The 15795-nt window shown below is 42.8% G+C and overlaps 1 protein-coding gene across 1 annotated transcript in view; it reads right to left on the bottom strand.

Moving 5' to 3' along the window:
- Positions 1-15795, bottom strand: part of GABBR2 (gamma-aminobutyric acid type B receptor subunit 2) — an 895125-nt gene that overhangs the window by 465003 nt on the left and 414327 nt on the right. The window contains exons 5-6 of the mRNA XM_050938162.1: positions 15634-15699; positions 2448-2639 (exon numbers count right to left, since the gene is read on the bottom strand). Coding sequence (XP_050794119.1) covers positions 2448-2639; positions 15634-15699 — 258 coding nt within the window. The remainder of the gene's footprint in view (positions 1-2447; positions 2640-15633; positions 15700-15795) is intronic.

Consider the following 15795-nt stretch of genomic DNA (forward strand, 5'->3'; position numbering starts at 1 on the left):
TGAGATCCTGCATTCTTATTCATTTCAAAAGTGATGGTGGGAGGTGGAGGGAAAGACTCTAAACAGAGATGAATATGTATTGCACAGGCTGTGTATGTAAGAAGCAACCATTTTAAGTAATTTTACTTTCATACATTAGTCTTCTGTTCCAACACATCCAGCATCCTGGTTGCATGCTGGTGATCCATAGAATTATCAAAGGGGAAGTTTCTTCCTGATCTCTGTCACAGAGGTTGAGGTATAACCTTATCATTTATTCCTAATGTAAGTGATTTTTTAAAAAATCACAAAAGTGTCTAGGGTTTTGTTATCATTGCTTTGTTTCAGAATCTTGCTAAGCTTTTGACCTCAGTAATAGCTTGTTGCAATGAGTTCCGGAATAGTAGCATTTTGCACTCAATCTGCACGGGTGTGAATGGCTACATGAGGGAAAGCAGTGGAGAATCAGGCCCATTTATTCATGGGCTGGGACTTTATGCATTATATTTTATACAGAAACAAATACTCACAACACACTTTATGGGCTTGTCTGCACTACCACACGGGATAGATCTAAGATATGCAACTTCAGCTACGTGAATAGCGTAGCTGAAGTCGACGTTCTTAGATCTACTTACCGCGGTGTCTTCACTACTGTAAGTCGACAGCTGACACTCTCCTGTCGACTCCGCTTGCGCTTCTCATTCTGATGGAGTACCACAGTTGATGGGAGAGTGCTCAGCTGTCGATTTATCATGTCTGATCCAGCGGGTGGTGTAGATAAGCCCAAAGTGTTATAAATAACATCTTGAAAAGACAAAGAACCTTCAAAAATCATACATGTGGTTATGTGATAAGCTGGCATTCTGCATATTTATCTGTCTAAAATCTGGGGCGCATCCAATCCTGTGAGTCACAGAGAGCTAGTGAGGTTAACAATTTGCAGGATCAGGCCTTACTGAGTATAAATAATATATACAACTAAGGAAGGAGATAGCAAAAAAGGTTTCTAATGATCTGTCTGCCCACATAGTATCTAGTACTGTGGATTATAATTTGGGGATTTTGTATAAGGCTTGTGCTTTACTGCCTTAAGGGTATGTATGTGTATGTCTATAGGGAAAATCCAAGAACACAGACATCAGGGAGAAGGATTTTATCTGTATATCACCCTGCAGAAGAGAAGAAATAATATCTTACTTGTTTTAAAATAGCATACTGGAGGAGAAGGATGATCATATCAGCTGCTATCCAAGTGTAAATAAGTAAATAATAAGGATGATAATTAAAAAAGAAATGAACTGACATTGTTTAATCAGAATGTTAAAGTACTTAACATTTTTCCAGTAAGCTCTGATGTCAAAAAGTGACTCATGGAAAAACATAAGCACCTCTGATTAAAGAAGTGTTTGGAAATCTGGCAATTGTCAGCAGCAGCCTTAGTTCTAGGTCTAATAATAGGTGCTTCCTAGGGGCACCAAAAACATAGGATCTGGTTGCCCTCTGTGCCTTGCAGTTACCTGTAGTAATACTGGTGTGCTCTACACTCAGCATCACCTTCTGAGAAAGGCTACTCAATAGCAGCACTGCTCTTCGGAGGCAGGCTACCTGCCTCCTAGCGGTGCCAGAAGCAGTGATTTCCTCCTCATTTGGGCCCTAGAAAATCTTTAGTCAGAAGAACAGTCTTCAGGGACACCCCAGAAGGTGGAGAGCGGGGAGGTGGAAATGAAATGAGTCATGGAAGAGGCAGAGAGAGACCTGGGAAAGGGGCAGGAAAGTGAGAGGACAACGTACGAGGAAGTGGACCAGACAGGGAAATCAAAATGTGGGAAGAGGGAGGCAGAGAGATTGACAAAGGAGACTGGGAATGGTAGACGAAACTTGGGGAGACCTAGGGAAGGCTGTGGAGCAACTGGAGATTGGTTCTAAGAGCCCTAAGGGTTCCTGTGCTTCGTAGACATTCATCCCCAGCATCATGGGGCTGGAGGGGTGGGCCTGCTCCAAAGGTCCCAGCACTGTTGAGGGCCTTTTCCAAGGGAAATGAAGCAGCAGGCCCTTAGTAAAGGTCTGCAAGTTGATGAAGAAAGGGCTGGCAGCTTGAGGTAAAAGAGAGATTGTTCAGGGGTCCACTCATAGACAAGGGAGATAAAATGAGGGCAGGAGGAGAAAAGAGAATGAGGGTTACACAAAAACATGGTGGAAGAAGAGGATTGTTGTGGAGAATCTGGGGTGAGAGATGAGGGACTGCTTAATGCTTGCTGTACTCTGACTATTTCTTTTGGTAGTTATTAGTCCCTCTCTTTCCTGATCACTAAATTCACCCAAAGACACAAAACATTTTTAAAAAACCTACCCTACAATGTCTCTTTCTGCAGTTATCAAATTTTAAATAATTGACAGGCAAAACAATATGTACATTAGGGGAATATTTTTGAATGTTGCAAAGTAGCTGAAAGAAAGATACTGACCCGTCCTGATATGGTCTTTATCACTTTTGAACTGAGAGGTTCAAAATCCACTCCAATGTAACCTTCCATGGCAGTAAGAAGGTTTTTGCTGACACACTGTGACGAATTAATCCAAGAGTCCCACCATGAACTTTCATACCACCCAGGAATGATCCATTGATATTTACTGCCATACATCTCCTCATCATAAGCCTACAATAATAATAAAAAAATCAGTAGACATTGAGAGTTTACTGGTCAAAACACTTACAACAAACATCAGAAATAAAAGCTCTCCGCATTTAAGTTTCTACAGAATGAATTTACTGCATATTTATAGAATGCAAAAATATTTTAAATAACTTATTTTCTAATAGTGCAAATTTATTTCTTTTTTGTTTCAAATTTATGTACATGAAGATAGCATTTTAGAAAATAATAAGTCATAAGCTGTTCAAAACCAGTTTAATTAGAAGTAGAGGAACAAAAAAGTATGTGGTATCTAAAGGCAGGGGGTGGGGGTAGAAGCTAAACACGATCGAGGGAAGTGGCGCAATTCCATAAGAAATCCTCTATAACGTGGCTTTCAACTTCAGTCTGAGAAGAGTGGAAATAGATGAGTATGAGTGCATATGCACAAATGTGCATTGTTAGTGTGAAACAGCTATATTAAACACAGTCACAATATTATTTTTCCTTGGGTAAAGCACGCTTGATTTCAATTAATGACACAGTATCAGAGCAGAATGTAACCTTCTGCTGCAACATTGACATTAAAGTCTTATCAACTGATAAAGAATCATTCAAAATTGAAACAAGAATTAGGGAAAGAATATAACCAGAAAATCATCAGCCTGTAACCCAGAAGACAAAAATTCACAGTGTTTCAGATGTTCATGTTGTGATGTGATAAAATAAGTTGAAGAGAAACATTAACTAGACATTTGTTTTTTGAGAAGTATGAAGCAGTGATAAAGTTTGTGGCATAGCAAACAATTTTTGCAGATATTCTCTTTTACATAATAAACTATTTAATATTGAAATCTACTTTTCAAAACATTAAGCACAGCCCATTAAACCCACAGAGACTGGAAGTTTTACTTTAACTACACAAAACACACAGAACAGAGGTATCCACAATACTTTATTTTTCAGACATGTATGGGAACATACATGAAAATTTGTTCTCCATGCAGAAGAGGAATTCATTATGGTTGATAAAGGAATCCTGAACTTTTGTATTGTGAAGGAAAGCCTTCTTTATCTAGCAAAAAACCTGCAAATCTTTCCTGAAGATTCTCTTTCCTTGTTGCTGCTGGATGTCTTCTTGTGGACATTTCAGTTCTCTTCAAATAGTAATTTTCATGTTTCTTTGCTTCCTTATAAATATGTCGGATGTTAGAGATGCAAGGCATGTAATGGAGGTAAAACAGATGCCCAAGTCTTTCAGAAGTATATGATACAACCCTAAAACCCTTAAATGTAATAGACTTTCATAAAATCTGAAAAAGGAAGAGATTCTTACAAATATTCATTTTTTTCCCAATCTGCATCATCCATATAGAGAACAGACTAGGAGCAGAAGAGGGAATTAGCCAGGATATGAATATGAAGCACACTTACTAAGAATACAATCCTTAAGAAAAATACTCCAAAGAGGATCTGAAGAAGGCCCTGGGGATACTTGAAGATGAGATGGAAATGTTAAAGCAAGAAACAGAAACATGGACAACTCCCAAATGAGGTTAATGACCAGGTGTAGGAAGAGTGTTAGAGTTGGGTTTTATGCTTGCCTGGACTATTACAGTGCTGCCAATAGGGGCGGCTCCAGGCCCCAGCACGCCAAGCGTGTGCTTGGGGCAGCAAGCTGTGGAGTGCGCTTTGCCAGCGCCACGAGGGCGGTAGGCAGGCTGCCTTCGGCGGCTTGCCTGCGGAGGGTCCACTGGTCCCACGGCTTCGGCCAAAGCCACGGGACCAGCAGACCCTCCACAGGCAAACCGCCGGAGGCAGCCTGCCTGCCGTGCTTGGGATGGCAAAATCCCTAGAACCGCCCCTGGCTGCCAACTCTTACAAATTTACAATGAGCAAGGCAATTTTGTTTGCCCCAGCTGCAGGAACTCAGTTCAGATCAAGTTGCACAAATTATGCATATAATGTGCTGCTTGATGGAGTGGAGCGCCTTCAGCTTCTCCCAGAACCCCAAAATACCAATTAATTACCTGAGTGTGCCCCACAGCTATATCTTTATTCAATTGTTCATCCTCATAGTCCCACATCAATTCCATGCTTCCCCTGCCCCACCGCTATTAATTTTGTGCCCCCAGCTGAACAGAAATTCTGCCCCTCCACCACCCATGTGCAACTTGCTTCACTGCACACCTCTGCTCCGCCTACAGCTGAAGAGGTTCATCATCCTCTCCCCAAGCCTGTGCCAGAGGCAGCTCCAACAGGTCGACCCCATCCCTCCAAGACTTGGGGAAGGGCAGATCTAGGGGGTTTTCTTCCATCAGTACACTAAAGTAGCACTAAACAGAGTGCACTGGCCAGATAAACTAGGTTTACAGCTGCTTTGCATCACCAGAGCAATACAAAGCAGCCCGTGTGTAATCATGAATCTTCCTACCTGGACAGCTCTCTGGGCTGACCAAGTTCCCACTTGGCCAGCTCCCAGGCTACTCACCTGATGGGGAAGTTGGTGGGCTCCTGGGCAACTGGCTAGGAGCCAGAGACACAGCATGACAATTTTAAACAATTCTGTTTCAGTTCTTCCAAAATAGAATTTTTCAAAAATGTTTATTCTGTGAAAAAAATTCACTTTTTTTTGAATGATTTTTTTTAAAATATAAAATTTTCCATGGTATGGACATTCCAGTTCCCACACAGCTCTACTCTTGACACATATTCCAGTCAGACTCCCTCACACCACAGGCTCATTTAACCAACAGAATCATGGCATACAAATTGGCTATAGAAGAAGGGGAATGACTGCTTGAGTTCACCCTGATATTTCAATGGTTATTGAACTGGCCCTGTATAGAGTCTATAAAACAATTAATTAGATACAACAGTTTTTAATGTCTTGGTATAATTACTAATTTCTTCCAATACAGGTTATCCATAACTTTTGAATTAATTTTAACTATACAGAGGGCTTGTCTACATCAGAAAGTTGTAGCGCTGGTGAGGGAGTTACAGCGCTGCAACTTAGGAGGTGTACACATCTGCAGGGCACCACCAGCGCTGCAACTCCCTGTTTGCAGCGCTGGCCGTACTCCCGTTTTGTCTCGGGTGTAGAGGATCCAGCGCTGGTGATCCAGCGCTGGTAATCAAGTATAGACACTTACCAGCGCTTTTCTTGACCTCCGTGGAATAAGCAGGTATCCCAGCATACCTGAGGAAGCCTCTGGTAATCAAGCTGGTCTCCTTCCCCGGTTTGCTCTCGCGTTCCCCGAACCCCGAGCAAGCAGGTCTCCTTCCCTGAGGTTTGCTGGGTGGTTCCGGGAACGCGAGAGCAAACCGGGAAAGGAGACCAGCTTCGCCGCGGTTTGCTCTCGCGTTTCCCGGAACCACCCTGCAAACCGCAGGGAAGGAGACCTGCTTGCTCGGGGAACGCGAGAGCAAACCGCGGCGAAGCTGGTCTCCTTTCCCGGTTTGCTCTCGCGTTCCCGAACCACCCAGCAAACCGCAGGGAAGGAGACCTGCTTGTTCGGGGGTTCGGGGAACGCGAGAGCAAACCGGGAAAGGAGACCAGCTTCGCCGCGGTTTGCTCTCGGGTTCCCCGAACCTCCCTTGAAGCCGCCCAACAGCACTGCAGTGTGGCCACATCTAACACCACTTGCAGCGCTGGTTGCTGTAAGTGTGGCCACTCTGCAGCGCTGGCCCTATACAGCTGTACTAATACAGCTGCAACAACCAGCGCTGCAAAATTTTAGATGTAGACATGGCCAGAAAGTTTGAAGTCGGTTATTCCATTATTATGATCCTTTGGGACACAGGAATAACAGACATAGATATTAAATTTCTTAAAAGGACCAGCTTTTAATTAATTTAAACTCAAACCTATTAAGAGATTTACTTGTAAATTCTCAGAAAATGTATTCGATAGTCATGTTTGGGAAGAATATGTTATATTTTTCTTATATTACAAAGAGCTTGAATCCATGCTCTAAATGCAAAATGGAACCTCAACCTTAACTAAGGTCACATTTGCACTGATAATCCTGTATCCATCTTCATCCATCCAACGAAAGTGTGTTCCAGCTACAAAAAAAGAATAAAATCTTACTTTGCATGAGGGGGAACATTGTTAAGTTTCTGCCAGGGGTGCTGGAACTAGGGGTTCTGGGGGGCATGGCAATACCCTCTGGCTTGAAGTGGTTTCTATCATATACAGGGTTTACAGTTTTCTTCAATGGCTTTCAGTATCCCCATGCTACAAATTGTTCTAATGCTGCTGGTTGCTGCATGATAAACCTGTCATCTGATTTACCTTTGTTCCCTTAGGTTTGTTGCATAAGATAGTGGGACAGTAATGGAGTCTACAAACCCTATAGCGAGCACAGACAGAAGGGGAAGGAGATCATCTCCTGTTTACAGGCTAGCAGCTTGACCACACCCCCATACAGCTGCCAGAGCTGCCAATCATGAAGGCAGGCACCCACAGCTGCAGCCAACAGAGGAAACAAAGCCTGCTATAAAGAAGAGAACAGACAAAGAAAAGGAGGTACAAGGGCCTAGGAGAGCAAACAGGCAACACCCCTGCACCAGGCTGCCTCCATGAACACAGCCAAGAGGCTGAAACAGACTGCTAGACTTAATTAGAGATGAGGGTCCAAGAACTGCCCTGACTGTGGGCAAATTAAGGAGGGACAGTCAGACCGCTCAAAAGACCATACCAGGAGCTGGTGACAGTGACAAATATGTCCAATACCGTTAGGGCTTTGTCTGAAAGCCTCATTTTGCATACTGCCTTATTTAATTTGTCTTTGATGGTTTAACCAAGGCAGAATGAGAATACATTGCACGGTCCACAAACAACATTCACCTTAATGGCTCCTCTACAACAACCATATAGAACACTATGAAAACATCAGAAGAAACAGAGACACCATTGAGAAATGAAAGGGAAATGCAAGCCAACAAGAAACTCTGCTTGTTACCAGTGTACTGCTTTCAGAAAAACAGATTTGGGCACTGGGGAGTGTAAAAGCAATAATGAGCTGAATCACCTCATCCACAGTAAGCAAACTTAAACTCAGAAGGTCATTACATTATATACAGGGACCAATAAGTGACGTAGGAGCCTAAGTCCCATTGATTTGCCATAAAATGTAGGCTTTCAAGTGCTTACGTAACTCTTGAAAGTGAACATAGGTGTATAGGCCTTGCTGGAGGCCTGGGCATAACTAAGATTATGATCGAGAGTAGGCCTTTGCAGAATAGTAACACACGAGGTGTCAGCTAACCAAATAAGCACATTCCTGACTGGACAGGATGGTACAAAAATACACAGATCTCTCAAGTGACTACATAAACACATTACTACGAGATGGTACAAGAACACACTGACCTCTCCTAAAGATGAGGATGGGATGACAGGATAATGGATGAGGAGGTTTTGTTCAAACTAGCAGGTACAAGGTGTAAGGGTGGTAACTAGCAATATCTGGACTGTAATATGTAACTTGTTTGTATCAAAGTATAAATGGAGAAGTCATAGGAAGGGCATCTTTGTATTGGGATAGGGCAGTGGTTTTCAACCAGAGGTCTTCCAGGGGTTACATCAACTCATCTAGATATTTGCCTCGTTTTACAACAGGCTACGTAAAAAGCACTAGGGAATTCAGTAAAAACTAAAATTTCATACAGTGCTCTATATACTATACATTGAAATGTAAGTACAATATTTATATCCCTATTGATTTATTTTATAATTAGATAGTAAATACGAGAAAGTCAGCAATTTTTCAGTAATAGTGTGCTGTGACACTTGTATTTTTATGTCTGATTTTATAAACACATAGTTTTTAAGTGAGGTGAAACTTGGGGACACACAAGAGAAATCAGACTCCTGAAAGGGGTACAGTAGTCTGGAAAGGTTGAGAGCCACTGGCCTAGGGGACACCATCTTGTTATGTTGACTCAGCCTCTACCTTATCACAGGAATACATAGGTTAGCATCCCTATGAGCTGTTGGACAGAGCGCTAGTATCTTGGTCTGCTGAATCAACACACTGCACTCTGCTAGTGCAGCCAACATCTGAGCTCCAAGAACAACAGTACTAGCAGCAGTAGCAACTCTGCAGCACTAGCAACAGTCCACAGCTCTAACAAGAAGGTGTTTTGGAAATTTGTACACCTACTGCATTCCAGAGGCATTTTTAGTATGTATGCTAGTCTAATAAAAACGATTTTCCATTAAAAGTCAATGCTGTTGCATAGCCCCACAAGGAAAAGTGAAAGAGAAAATGGGAAAATAAAAGGAGAGATGAAGGGCTGCATCCTACTGCCATTGGAGTCGATACAAAACTCACATTGATTTAAAAAGGAGCAAATCAAGTCCTGGGAATCTGTAGTTTTGCATCAGGAGTGCTGCATAAATCTTGCTCTGATTATTTGATAGAAGTTTATCTGAAGAACCACTTAAAGACCGTGAGCTGAAATTGGTGCAATGTACACCTTCTTATGTTCTCCTCAGCAGAAAGGGCCTGATTCAAAGCTCAATGAAGTCACTGTGGAAACTCCCACTGGCTTCACTGCGGGTTGAATCAGTTAATTTGTTTAAACGTTTCCCAGGATGCTAGCCAATGTTCCAGTGACATCTGTTCCAGTCTTGGGGTGGTGTACAGCACTAATGTGCTTTGTACCCATGGCCTTTCTCCTTCGGTTATACAGGGTTTCTGGAGTGCGGCCAAGTGAAAGTGATGACATTTCAGAATACACAGACAATTATGCAGATCCTGAGATTGCCTTTTGGTTTATTTCTGGCCTATCCACCAAGCATTCAAGTTATAACCTCCAATATGAAAATGTGTCCAAATACAATAGCACCTTACTTTTATAATCCCAAATTACATCTCTGGAAGAGATCAGTCCTACCCTCTAGTGCACCTACCTGAAGGTACACCTACAGAATAAAATATCTGGCAGCATACCTTGATTTTACTAATTAAATAATTGCACTCCCAGTCAAAATAGCTCAGCATAGCTGTGGGAGTACTTGAATCAAGAATATATTTCATGATTAATAATAATCCTACATGACATATTGACACTCATTTTTATATAAATGATCCACCCAAAACTGACTCCTTCAGAACCCTAAATATGTCACAGACGGGTTATAGGCAGCCAGACCTAGTAGTCAGAGCCGGAGTCCGCAGTCATAAGACAGAAGCCTTCTAGACCAGCATGTTCTAGACCAGAATTTCTCGTTTGTGGGAAATTTAAATAAACAACTGGGTTCATTACAATTCAGAATAAAGTTAATTTTCAAAAAGGCAAAATTTCCAGCAAACCATAAATCCCACGTTCTGGCCAGCTCTACACTAATCAAACTGTTTTCTACAGTTTTGCTCAACAGTCCATCCCCTTTGCTGAGTGCCTATTTGCTTTATGTCCTATACTCCACTTCAGTCCATTGTCTTTCCCTCTAGCTATGCCTTCCTGATCTAAAGTCAGTAAAAGAATTTAAACAAAACAAAAGCAAAACTCATGGTACTACCATGATTTCTGTAGCCATCGTATTGTTCACTCTGCCTATTTGTTCTATCCTTTTCCTCCCACCCTGTGTCTGTCCTGTCTATTTAAATTCTAAGCTCCTCAGAGCAGGGACTGTCTCTTATTCTGTTTGTACAGTAACTGGTGCTTTGTGGCCCTGTCCTTGGCTAGCCCCTAGGCATTACTGTAATAACTATGATACATAAATAAATGAGCATTAACCCCAAAACCTTTATCTGTTATCAATAACTGTTTACGAGTTATTAATAATCAGCCATGATACTGAACTTATTTACTGGTAAGACAGTATGTGATGAACATCTAATGAGCTAAGGACTTGACACTCTATACCCCAACTTGTAGGGCTACTGTGTTCTATGTGTATGCTTGTTGCAGCAGTGAACAGAGAAAACATCTTTATGTTCAGGAATGCAGGTTTTCATGTGTAGAATTGCTTGCTTGCTTTTTCTTTATCCTTGGATGTGACTATTTGTCCATTATTGAAAGGTGTTAGGAAACTAGTCTGTGTTTTGAGAACAGAACAGTCACTGATACAGCACACACATCTTTCCACAGGTCTCATAATTCTTTTTTAAATGTGGCTATGCATTTTCGCTCTCCTGGTGTAAAGTCCTCTGTTGCAGCTACAAATGCCCTTTCCTTTACCTCACCTAAAGGGATGCGAGGTGAGAGGGACTGCAGAGAGGTGCAGGCAGGGGACATGACTGTGGTCCTCTCCACTGAGCCTCCATTAGCATAGGTACCCTAAGGACAGTTACATAAGTTAGAGCAGTCCCTAGGTTACTCCATCTTATGTCAGTGCTGAGGTCAGAAAACCATTACCAGCTCCCAAATGCCCCACTCCCCTGAGCCAACCAGACACAAAACAACAGGGGAGATTCTCAACATCTCTGTGTGATTTAAATACTAGAACAAAGTGCCTTGCATGTAAAGACAGTTTGAAGTTACTATGGATTATGTGGAAGAGCATGTAGGGGGTAGTAGGATAGGCCACAGAGGACAGTCCCATAACACACAAATGAACAGGGAAAGAATAGTATTTGTGCTGTATTTTTTCATTCCTAGTTTAAGAAAAGCACACATTTTTCTCTGATGTGGAATATAGCCAACACAGAGCACTGCAGGGAGTGTCTCAGAGATAATGCTAACATCTGTACAATCAGAGATGAGAAGAGAGAAAAATGAAACCTTTTTCATTGACATTAAGAGAGTTTTCTTCTGCTTCCCTAAAAAGTTCCATGATACATCCCTGTCTTACCACTATTGCAACAGTGACAGCTGCTGAGTAAAAGTCAAAATATTTCCAAGTGACATATAGCAATCTAATTTTGAACTTTAGGTTTTTACTCCTTTGCTGTGATGTATACATTTCTGTTTCTCTATACAAACACTGCAAGACTGCCTTGGGAGGGAAAAAAACAATTTTTGCTTTTTTATAAAGTCAGATTTTGCCATTTTTGTTTTGCCTGCATCTTTTATTTGCAGCGTTCACATAGGACCAACTTTGATTCACTTAGATTTCTTTAGATTAATTCAATATGAATACAAATTTGGGGCCCTTAAAATTAGTTTATTCTTTTCAGTCAGATACTAATAAAGGTCCAGATACTGCTCCCTGTAACTTCACCAGGATTATGTGTGTATGCTCTGTATATGGATATAAAGTGTAAATTTGGGGGAAATTATTTAATTGCATGATGATTTTGTACCAGTCTTTAATTTATACATATTTCTCTTAATTTCAGAAATCTTTGATTTTACATATTAGTACTTGGTTTTGTTATGAATGTGTCACAAAACTACAATATGCAGAAGAGAGACTGTTTTGACTCTTCAGTTTTAATTATATGAATAGAACCATTTTGAGAAGTGAATGTAACAAGGATAACTTCTGTAGTTAGTAATACTGGAATTCTTTTTTATTTTTAGTCACAGATTTCTTATTCTTTGGAAAAGAAAAAAAAAAAGCCTACAGCAAGAACATACTCTGGCACCACGGAAGAATTCCTGGATCAGGGCCAGATACAGCAAGTCCTTACTCTTGTTAGTAAAAATACTGATTTCAATGGTACTATTCACATGAGTAAGGGCTACTTGCTTAGGTCTCAATTCAGGAAAGCACTTGAATAGATCCTTAACTATAAATATGGCCCTACCAAATTCACGGCTGTGAAAAAAGCATCACAGACAGTTAAATCTGGTCTCCCTTGTGAAATCTGGTCTTTTGTGTACTTTTATCCTATACTATACAGATTTCATGGGTGAGACCAGCATTTCTCAAACTGAGGCTCGCAACCCAAAAGGGGGTTGTAGGGACATCACAAAATGATTGTGTGTGGGGGGGGGGGCGTCATGGTATTGCCACCTTTACTTCTGCACTGCATTCAGATCTGGCTGGAAAGCAGCAGCTGCTGGCTGGGCAACAAGCTCTGAAGGCAGTTCCCCACCAGCAGCAGCATAGAAGTCAGGGTGGCAATACCATACCATGCCACCCTTACTTCTGTGCTGCTGCCTTCAGAGCTGGGCCGCTGGAGAGTGGTAGCTGCTGGCTGAGGGCCCTGCTCTGAAGGCAACAGCACAGAAATAAGGGTGGAAATACCATATCATGCCATCCTTACTTCTGTGCTCGCAGAAGCTCTGGCTACCCAGCTCTGAAGGCTCTGAAGACAGTGTGACCAGCAGCAGCAGTGCAGAATACCGCAACCGTACCACAACCCCGTTTTGGGTCAGGACCCCTACAGTTACAAAACCATGAAATTTCAGATGTAAATATCTGAACTGTGAATAGGTGAATTGTTATTCAACTTCTGTGCTAGTCATGGATTGTCCATAACGAATACCATGTCCAAACACCAGGTTGCTTATAAATGTACTTGGTACCAGAACACCTTGGGCCGAAGATTGATAATCGACTTTACACTCATCTTGTCAGACCTAAGGCCATATGTTCTATACACTATGGTGAAGAGAGGGGCATAGCTGGTAACAGATGACCACTTGGTGGTGAGTTGGATCTGATGCATGAGATGCTGACTGGATAGACACAGGAGGCTCAAATGATCAGTGCATGTTGCCTAGGAATGCCTCATGGAGGACCCTGTGCAGAAAGGCTTCAATTTCCACCTCCGGAAGAACTTCTCCTGCATTCTGGGTGAGGTCTTGGACATTGATTCTGAATGGACCATGTTCAGGGCCTCAGTTATTGAGGGAGCCACAAAAAGCTGTGGCCTGAAGGTAGTTGGTATCTGTCATGGTGGCAACCCTAGGATCCGCTGGTGGACTCCAGTGGTGAGGGAAGCTGTCAAGTCAAAGAAGGAAGCCTTCTGAGCAATGCTTGCAAACTGGACTCCTGATACAGATGAGAGGTACCAGCTGCGGTTGTGGCGGTTGTCGAAGCCCAGGCGTGGAAGGAGTTTGGAGATACCATGAATAATGACTTCCAGATGGCCGCAAGGGTGCTCTGGCAAACCATTTGTCACCTTAGAAGGGGTCGGCGGTATGTTGCCAGGCTGTACTCAGCAAGGGTGGTGAAATGCTGACCTTAGCTGAGAAAATCATAGAGAGGTGGAAGGAGCACTTTGAGGAACTCCTCAACCCAATGTAACCCCTCCCCGCATCCTTCCAGGAGGGAGCACTGGAAACCTCCAGTGAGATCGGATCTATTTCTGATGCTGAGGTTGATACAGCAGTAAAATGCCTTCATAGTGGTAATGCAGCAGGAGTGGACGAGATTTGCCCAGAGATGTTGAAAGCACTGGACGATGTTGGGGTGTTGTGGTTAATGTACCTCTTCAATGTTGTATGGAAGACAGGTGTAGTACCTCTGGACTGGTAAACCAAGATGGTGGTCCCAATCTTTAAAAAAGGAGACCAGAGAGTGTGTTCCAACTGTGGGGGGGGGTCACACTCCTCAGCCTCCCCAGCAAAGCCTATCCAAGGGTACTGGAGAAGAAGTTACACCCGTTAGTTGAACCTCAGATTCAGGAGGAACAATGAGGATTCCTTCCTGGCTATGGAATAATGAACCATCTCTTTGTTCTCTCTCAGATACTCGAGGGCTTGTGAGAGCTTGCTAATCTGGTATACCTTTACTTCGTAGACCTCGAGAAGTCATATGACCACGTTCCCCGAGATGTGTTAGGGGAAGTGCTGTGGGATAATGAGGTGCTGGTACCACTTTTTCATGCTATCTGGTCCCTCTATTCTCAGAGTGAGAGTTGCATTCACATTCTTGGCATTAAGTTGAGTTCATTCAAGATGGGTGTTGGACTCCACCAAGGATGTGCCTTGTCCCAACTCCTGTTCATAGTTTTCAAGGACAGGATATCAAGCTGCAGCCAAGCTGTCCAGTGCATCTGGTATGGGGACTTGGAAGTGACATCTCCGCAATTTGCAGATGATGTTGTCCTTGCTTCTTCAGACTGTGATCTCTGATACACACTCGAATGTTTCACTGTGGAGTGTGAGCTGGCTGGGATGAGAATTGGTACCTCCAGTTCAGAGATCATGGTCCTCGCCCAGAAGAAAGCGGACTGCTCTCTCCAGGTGAGGGGGAAGCAGCTGCCCTTAGTGGACGAGTTCAAGTATCTAGGGATCTTGTTCATGAGTGATGGCAAGCGGCAGTGTGAGATCAATCAGTGGATTGGTGCAGTGGTGGCAGTGATGAGGGCGCTGTACTGATACGTGGTGGTCAAGTGGGAGCTGGGTTCTTGGACAAAGCTCTTGGTTTATAAGTCACACTACGTTTCCATTCTCACCTATGGTCATGAAATTTGGGTAATGACTGAAAGGGCAAGATTGAGAGTACAAGCGGCGGAAATGAGGTTTCTCCACAGGGTGGCTGGGCTTACTCTTTGAGACAATGTGAGGAGCTTGGCTATCAGGAGAGTGTCAGAGTACAACTGTTACTCCTCCAGATCGAGAGGTGCCAGCTGAGGTGGTTTGGGCATCTGATAAGGATGCCCCCGGGGAGGCTTCCGTTGGAACTATACTGGCCACGTCCCACTGGGAGGAGGTCCCGAGGCCAACCCAAGACACACTGGAGGAATTATATCTCCTGACTGTCCTGGGAACAATGGGGAATCCCCCAGGAGGAACTGGAACCTGTTGCGGAGGACAAGGAGGTCTGGTCCTCCCTATGCTCCATGCTGCCGCCGCGACCCTCACCAGGAAAAACGGCATAAGAAATATCTGAAATCATTAAATGACTGTGAAATTGACCAAAATGGACCATGAATTTGGTAGGGCCCTAATTATAAACCCATGCTTAAGTCCCACTGAAATCAAGTGCTTACATGTTTTCCTGAATAGGGATGGATTTAAACATGTGCTGAAGAGCTTCCTTGAACTGAGGCCTTATAGGTTTGCAGGGGTGGCCCACAGGATAGCAATTCAAGTTTTCAGATGTACGTTTATTGAAAGGCAATTCATTCTTTCCCCAAATATGCAATTAAACATCTTTACTTACGCAACAGAACACTTTTGCTGCCATTTGCTCATCAAACTGGCCAAGGATTATCCGAACATCATTACCCTGTGAACAAAATAACGTATATTTAAGTTTAATGCAGTCACAGGCCTAGAATAAACTATATTCAAAGTAACTTCTTCTTCTAAAGGCCCAATTTTG

The sequence above is a fragment of the Gopherus flavomarginatus genome, chromosome 2 (assembly GCF_025201925.1).
Source record: "Gopherus flavomarginatus isolate rGopFla2 chromosome 2, rGopFla2.mat.asm, whole genome shotgun sequence".
Classification (NCBI taxonomy): Eukaryota; Metazoa; Chordata; order Testudines; family Testudinidae; genus Gopherus; species Gopherus flavomarginatus.